The sequence below is a fragment of the Frankliniella occidentalis genome, unplaced genomic scaffold (assembly GCF_000697945.3).
Source record: "Frankliniella occidentalis isolate FOCC.00 unplaced genomic scaffold, Focc_3.1 Scaffold57, whole genome shotgun sequence".
Lineage (NCBI taxonomy): Eukaryota > Metazoa > Arthropoda > Insecta > Thysanoptera > Thripidae > Frankliniella > Frankliniella occidentalis.
Genome location: NW_026267187.1, coordinates 267,988 through 275,839, shown reverse-complemented (window position 1 = coordinate 275,839; position 7,852 = coordinate 267,988). Strand labels below are relative to the sequence as shown.

Here is a 7,852-nt window from a genome sequence, read left to right as displayed (position 1 = left end):
CTTGAAGTACCCCTCAATGGCCTCTGAAGCCTCCTCTTTGAAGCACATTCTTCCTAAATTTTAGCATATCGACGAGGGCTGAAAAAGAGAGGTCGGACAAGACGTAGGTTGGACAGAACTTTTTGTGATTTGGAAAAATCATCTGCAAAACAGCTGCACCGCTCTCTCCGCCCATCCACGATTTTTCCAGGAAACCCTAATAATTTCTTTGAAAAAAGGCGTTCAAAAACAAAGAAAGTTCTACAGTCATATTTAATTGTGAAAACTATGTCTGAGCAGCAACTTGGCACGTCTGTGTGACAAGCGACATCCTCTGCACAGACCCTTAGGCACTGACCGCAACCCCTTGCAGACCTCTTCCAAACGGAGCAGCTCTGTTGGTGTTCATGAAGTAGTTGCCGGGCTCGTTCCTAAAAACACGTCACATTAGTTGTCTTCAAATGAAAGTAATAGTTCACAAGTCAACAAGCGAGGCCCGCTCTTCCACCAAACCAAGTTGCCAGCTCCGCTTCCCTCCGCCAGAAATTTGGTTCCGCAGAAAGTGGGCCTCTCTTGGCCCGCCGGCGAAATTTGGTACGGGCCTACGGCCCGTCCCTTCAGATGTTTTTATAGTGCTGTATAACAACATCAGAGAAAGGGCCAAAATAAAACGCAACAACTAAAAGATTCTCTCAGTACGCCGTACAACATTAACAGTTTGTGCCGGTTTGTGCCGTAGTTTGTAGAATAAAGGCCTAAACAAGTTTATCAAAATTGCTTCTAATTGATGTTAGCTTGTTAACTCAATACCACAAATAATTTAAGACTGAGGCTCTAAGTTGAGGCTGAGTTTTTGCCATGGAAGAGAACACATTTCGTTAATGATGTGCCACCATAAAATAAGCGCACTCTTCTGCTTAGAAATATTTTTTGAACTAATGGCTCTAATAAAAAATCCTCCTGACACAAAGAGTTGTTTGTTTTTAGCCCCCCCCCCTTCTGCTTTGGAAAAGCTATCCAGCGACCTCGTGTGTGTCTGTCTGTATGTTCCTCTAGAAGGAGATGTGCAAGAGACTTGAAATTTTTAGGGTATCTTAAGGTCCACTCCTAGAGAACGAAACGCCTACAGCAAATTATGGCAACAGCGCTGGCAAAAAGAATTAAATCTTATTTTAAAATTAGCCCTCGCGAGAGCAAAATATTTCGCCCGGACGAACTATTTTTCCCCGTACGAAAAATATTAGTCCGGCATCAGTCCGTTTTCGGTCCGGAAAGAGTCCGCACCCCTGTGGACCAGTCCGCGTTCGATCCGTCGTGCACCGGACTAGTCCGCTTTTAGTACCCCCGGACATGCGGACTAGTCCGCTTTGAGGTCGCTGCGGCGAGGCGCGAAGCCGAAACAGTCCGCGGACAGTCCGCTCTCAGCGGACTAGGTCGCTTTCAGTCCGCCCCATGACGGACTAGGTCGCTTTCAGTCCGCCCCATGACGGACTAGGTCGCTTTCAGTCCGCCCATGACGGACTAGGTCGCTATCAGTCCTCCAATGACGGACTACTGGCGGACCAGTCCGTCCTGAGTACCTACCGCAGCGGACCAGGTCGTTTTCAGTCCGCCCGGGAGCAGAGCACAGCACTGTTAAAAAGAAAGAATTGTCCAGGGCGAATCCCGAATCAAGTTTACCATGCTGTAACTTTGGAAGTTATAGGAATTTTCACCTCAAATTTTATTTAGGACATCTACACTCTATTTTAGTAGGGCCATTTTAATTTCATTGAAATCGAAGCAAATTTTTCTGGTAACTCGTAAACGGCTTGAGCTAGGTTAAAACAGACAGCAGATTTGGCTTCGCCTCGTTTCTAACATAGTAACATCACTCTTCGGTTTACCCTGACCTGATATTTTACTTTATTTAGTGATAAAAAAAAACATTACACTTTGCACTTTTCCCAATCAATTTTGGCACGGTAGAGGTTAGCTGTGCTACAGGTAGTCTGCATTAAGTCTGCTCTGCCTGCGGACCAGTCCGCGATCAGTCCGGTAAGGCGGGGATGCGCACTAAAAGCGGACTAGTTCCAGCCGGACTAGTCCGGCAAATAGGTCGTTTTTTGGTCGATCTGGCTTTTTTCGCGGACTAGTCCGCTCGCTTTGCGGACTGATGACGGACTGTCCAGCCGGACTCTTTCCGGACCGAAAACGGACTGATGCTGGACTAATATTTTTCGTACGGGCCCCCAGGGCAAAATCATAGAGCCCTATCGAAATTGGTCCTCAAAGGGCAAAGGACATCCCTTTTTCGAGTCTTTGGGGCAAATCTAAAGACGACGGGTTGAGCGGGCTGAAATTCGATCATGTTCTTCAGCAAATCGCGTGACAGAAATGGTCGGAACTTCGCTTGGCGGAAGGGTGGGCCTCCTCGTTTTTTTTTACGGCAAAGCCTGGCAACCAACCGTAACGGGCTGAGAGGGGGTATCAAGGAAAATGAGGTAGGTCAGAAAAGTCAGAATTTTTTTTATGATCGCCAGTTGGCGGTAACTCGTCCAAGTACAGCATCTGGGCAAAAATTTTGTCTGTTTGGCTCTATTATCAACCGTTTAGGCGCTTGGGGGTCTTTTTGGACGAAAATAAGCGAAAAATTGCTGTAGTGAACCATAGGTTGTAGAAGAAGGCCTAAAAACCGCAAAGTAGGAAAGGAACCCCCCCCCCACCACCACCACCACTCCACACCGAAAAACGTTTTCTAAGCAGAAGGGTGGGTTGTAGTCGCGGTACTTCACCGTTACATCCTTTTCTCGTGTCTACGGGGCAAATTTTAAAGACGACAGGTGTGAGCAGGCCGAAGGCCTGTTACATCATTTCATTATGTTCTTCAGCAAATTGCGTGACAGCTATGGTCGGGCCGCAGGGCCGACCATAGCTGCCGGCAGGCCAAGCAGGCCCAGCCCCTGGCGAACGGAGTTGCTTGCTGGTGGAGCGAAGCGAAGCTGGCAATTCCGTAAGGGCGGAAGGGTGGGCCTGCTTGTTAAGTGAGTTACACTGTAAAAAATATTCTGAAATTTAAGACCAAAATGTATCTTAAATTTAATAACATTTTCAGTTGTTCTTAAACGTAAGAACAGATTATGATATTTAAGAAGTTTTCTTAATTTTGCAAACCAGGTTATGAAAATTCTGATAAGGGTAATTAAATTTTATAACAAGTTTATTAAATTTAAAAGATTTTCTTAGTTTTAAGAAGTGTTCTGAATGCTAGTATTAAAAGTAAGAATAAGTGTGACTTTTCAAAACAATTTTGTTAAAAGTCATGCAGCTTTTGACCACTGGACATAGAATTTTGGTGTTCAGTATTGAATTGGATGAACATCATCAAATTAGATAAGCGAAATGTAGCTATGCCAGAGCGAAATGTCAAAAAAAAACGAGTTAACAAACATACGCCGTCCGACCAAGCACATAGTACTCTGGGAATGCCCCTGGACGGAGCGCCGCATAAGGTCGGGTGCGAGCGTTCCCTTCACAGGTATGTCCCGACAGCCGCGCGGTCTAAGGCGTCAGGATCCGAACCCAAAGGTCCGAGGTTCGAATCCACCCAGGTAAGTTAAGGTAAATAACTTTAATGTGTACAAAGTCGGGTTTGAACATCTGTCCGTAAGAACAAGAACTAAATATTTTCCAGTTTTGCGTTAGGCTGGAACAGTAAAGCATTTTTGTCGTTTCATAACACGTTTTTAAATTTCAAAACATGTTCTTAATTTTCATAAAACATTTGTTCTTAAATTTAAGAGCAAATTTGTTTTGTAAATTGCTTCCAAACACGTGTTCTTAAAATTAAGATGGATTTTTTTTACAGTGTACTACCTAGAAAGCCATGTCAAAGAGTTAAAATAACAATCGTTTTGTTTTGTGGCCGTATTAAAGAGACTCCGTTACGTGCCTAAACAGTGACAGAGCCGAACGGACGAAATCTTACCCCAATGGCCTCTACTTTAGCGAGTTACCCCTTCAAAAACCATACAAAAATATTTTTTTCCCTCTTCTTGGACCAACTCCTCTTTTTTTTATTACTCCCACTCTGGGGTTGTTGCCAGGATGTGTACCAACCGTTCCGGTGTCCAGAAGTGAACACAATAATACCCTGAAAATTTCAGACTTCTAGCTCACGTCCTTCATGGGAAAAGGACAGACAGACAGACAGACAGACAGACACAGGGGCGATGGCATAAGCCCGCTTCTATAGCTTTTAAGCAAAAGAGCGGGCTGAAAATAGTTGGCTATGCCACCTAAGGGTAAGGCTGACATTAGTGTGGTGATGCTTGAGCGGGCAAAATTCGTTTAGAAAACTGTGAAAGAAAATAACAGCCATGATTCTAAACTGTGACGTCGTTCTTTGTAACTCACATACGTAGCAATTTACGGTGAAAAGTTAACAGTTTTGACTTTTGCTGGAAATTAACAGTTTAAACCTGTTGTTAGTACCCCAGAAAATGAGACGGGTGCATCATGAATGTCGACTGCAAAAGAAGTCCAGAACAAGTGTTACTGCAGAGCGAACTGTGCGCTACGAGTTCAGAAAATCGTTGTTCGGTGTGGCCTAGATTTCACACAGCGTCATTGCTATTGCTAGGTATAAATTTTTATGTAGCCACCTCGATGACTTTTTAAAAAGTGATACAGGCACACCTTTTCTTCACGCTTTGCACTTAACACCCACTCACCATAATGCTCTCGTTTCTTTAATAAATTTTGGGAAGTGTGCGTTTTTTTTAGTTTAGTTTTAAGTTTGTGTAGACCTCATATGGATGCTTTGTCTCAATAAACAAGACAATCAATTATTCTGCGGGCAAAATTGGATGGCTTCCATGACTGCCGCGCACCCCTGGAAGATAAATGGTTTTCGTCACGATTGTGGTGAACTGGTACAACTCGTGTGCATAAACACCATCGTGTGCAATTTTTGATGTTTCGCATAACATGGTGTTTAGCTCAAGTTGCGCACTAGCCTGGTGTGCACATTCTAGACGTTCGCTAAACGTTTACATTCTGCACACTTGGACTCACACAGTTCTACACTAACAATAGGAACCAAATGGTGTGCAGCTGCTATACTTTTCGGAAGTGTCGAAAGTGTAAACGCCAATTGACGTATAACCGAGGGGTGGATAACTGCCCTGTCCAATGTACACGTACACCCCTAATTCTTCCCTGCCCAATTTAAACTAATTCAGACTAATTCTAACTAATTCAAAAATAATTTAACTAGTTCAGTCAATTGAAGGCAATTTGCATTCAATTCAAGCCGATTGAAGCCAATTCAAGTCAATTCAAGCCGATTGAAGCCAATTCAAGTCAATTCAAGCCGATTGAAGCCAATTCAAGTCAATTCACTCTGATTCAGTAAAACAAAATCGCAACAATTCAAATACAACTCAACTAATACAGTCCAGTTGAAATTCAATTCAAGCCAATTCAAGTTAATTTACATTCAAATCTTGAAATTTGTACACCCAATTATTCGGGATTTATCCACCCTTCGCGTTAATTCTAGTTTGACACCACAACGTGTCGACAAAAAGCATACTTCACTCTCAGCCAATTACCGGCATTCTGAAAATATACCATAAACTCGTTTATACAGCAAAATACTCACAAAATTGCAACTTAAACTAAAAACTTTTGTAAGTAGTACTGATGATTTCGCTAGAAAGTACTTAGGATGCTGTTTTCAAGTAGTTAGTAACAAAAAAATTAGTATTACTCACAAAATTTGTGTATTACTGCTGTTTTAACGAGTTCATTATCTATTTGTAAAATGTCAGTTACGGGCTGAGAGTGTTGAACTTAAACATCAATTGACGTGCAACATTAAACATTTTAACAGTGGGCGAAGGAAACACATCCTGCTTTATAATGCTCTGTAAATACTGCGCTTACTGATCGGGCTGACTGTACCCCAGGTACACGACGTTAGTGCCGTTGACGGGACACTCGCCGCGACGGAAGGCATTCCACGACGCGCACCGCACGGCCGGGAACGCGTCCGGGTGCTCCACCGCCTCCGCGAGGTAGATGAAGGCCCGGGCGTGGCTGCAGAACGTATCCTCGTCCACGGAAAAGAGGCAGCCTGGCTGGACAGCCTTGCCTTTGTTCGGCCAGATGTCGATGTGGCCACTGGCGTCCTCGGTGCCCAAGCTCCCCGCGTCGGTGTGCACGACCTCGACCAGCGCAGCCGCGTCCCTCGTCAGGCTGGCGACGCCGGCGATGCCGAAGCCGGGCCCAGCGGGGTCCAGGCCTGCACGTGCGTATCAAAAGCGGATCAGTTGACTGTCTTATTCCAACTTAGTGCTGCCATCAAGTTTCCATATGTTTGAGGAGAGTCAGAAATAACGTTAACAATTCTTGTTAACTGTGAAATGAACCCATGGTTAGGGAAATTTAGTCGCTTTAGGTGTTATAGGAACTTTAAATAAAGGCACGCAAAACATTGTTTAAATTGTTGATGTGCCTTTGTGCACAATGGATTCCTTATTTTATAAATGCACCCAACTTTTCGCGTGGACGGCGCATAGTGTGGTCATAGACTCCTACTTTTAAATTTTACACTATTTTCCACGAGGGCGGCACGCGCGCGGAGCAGACTACTCGGATCAATGTGTTCGTTGTTGGGCTGTTACCCAGACGCGGCTCAAAATGCAACAGGTGGTGCTGAACGATCACGGGATGCTGGTGCTCTGGTTCAGAATTTATCGCGTTTGGTCTCGCTTCTATCGGTTTCATATAGCGGTGCGTTCTTAACACGTTGAGGCCCAAGGGTATTCGGCTACAACACAAACGGGACCTAAAGAAAGAAAAGCATGACTGCCCGAACTGTTTCCTCCTGAACGCTGATTGGTCAACGATGACGTCGGTGTGGCGGTAAGCCAATCACTGAAAATCCTAGAGCGAGGTTTGTTACTTAAAAGAAGCGAGACAATCTTTCATTGCCTGTTTTGAGCGATAAGTCTTAAACCTCGCTCTAAGTTGGTAATAATTTTAGGATATCGCTCCAATCTGGAATTGATAACTTAACAGCGCTCAATTGAAGTATGAAATTTAAAACCTCGCTTAGTTTAAGTATTAAGAATAAAACCTCGTTGCCTATTAGTATTAAATTTGAAAACCCCGTAAATTCACTGTTAATGAGTGATTTTAGCGGTTCGAAGAACAACAAGCTGGGCCCGCTCTTCCGCCAAACCAAGTTGCCAGCTCCGCTTCGCTCCACCGGCAACTCGGTTCGGCAGGGAGCGGGCCCAGCGGACGGGCCTTCAGCCCGTCCCTTCTGAATTTTCATGGTGTAATACATCTTCTATCCGAAAAAAGGCAGCTCGCTTTGGACCATCTTTTTTCCAGGTACCTATTCTGTCTACTTCGTAATCAAAACTCAACAAACGAAGTAGTCTTTTCATACGCTGAACATCTTTGGCTGTGTGTGCCGCAGTTTGTAGAATACATGCAAGTTATGCCAAATCCCTTCTGAGTTATTGATGTTAGCTTATGAATCAAATAACACACCTATGAAAAGATACATCAGACTAGCCCTAGAAGAAGTTAAATATACTTCCAGGCATAATCTGAACGACTCCGAACGTGTTCGAACAACAAATAAATGTTGTTTTTTTTTTGTTTGTTTTTTTGCTTTTTTGCATAAAAGTGTACACATTTTATTAATGATGTCCCACCATAAAATAAGCCCACTCTTCTGCTTAAAAGAAAATTTTGAACCGACGGCATACTCCTCAGACAGAAGTGTTCTTCTGAAAAAGTAAAAATATTTGTTTTGGCCAGTTTGGTAAGAAAAACTCCCTTTTGTTAGTAAACAGGACAAAACCTTAGCCCAAGA

The 7,852-nt window shown here is 43.8% G+C and overlaps 1 protein-coding gene across 7 annotated transcripts in view; it reads right to left on the bottom strand.

Moving 5' to 3' along the window:
• Positions 1-238: 238 nt before the first annotated feature.
• Positions 239-7,852, bottom strand: part of LOC113217322 (phospholipase A1 member A-like) — a 43,592-nt gene continuing 35,978 nt past the window's right edge. For 6 of the 7 annotated variants that reach the window (XM_052267676.1, XM_052267680.1, XM_052267679.1 and 3 more), the window contains 2 exons: positions 5,908-6,265; positions 239-410 (listed from right to left, as the gene is read on the bottom strand). In XM_052267676.1, coding sequence (XP_052123636.1) covers positions 326-410; positions 5,908-6,265 — 443 coding nt within the window. In that variant the 3' untranslated portion in view covers positions 239-325. Of the gene's footprint in view, positions 411-4,403; positions 4,853-5,907; positions 6,266-7,852 lie in introns of those variants that run through there. The other variant, XM_052267677.1, reaches the window with a different exon arrangement.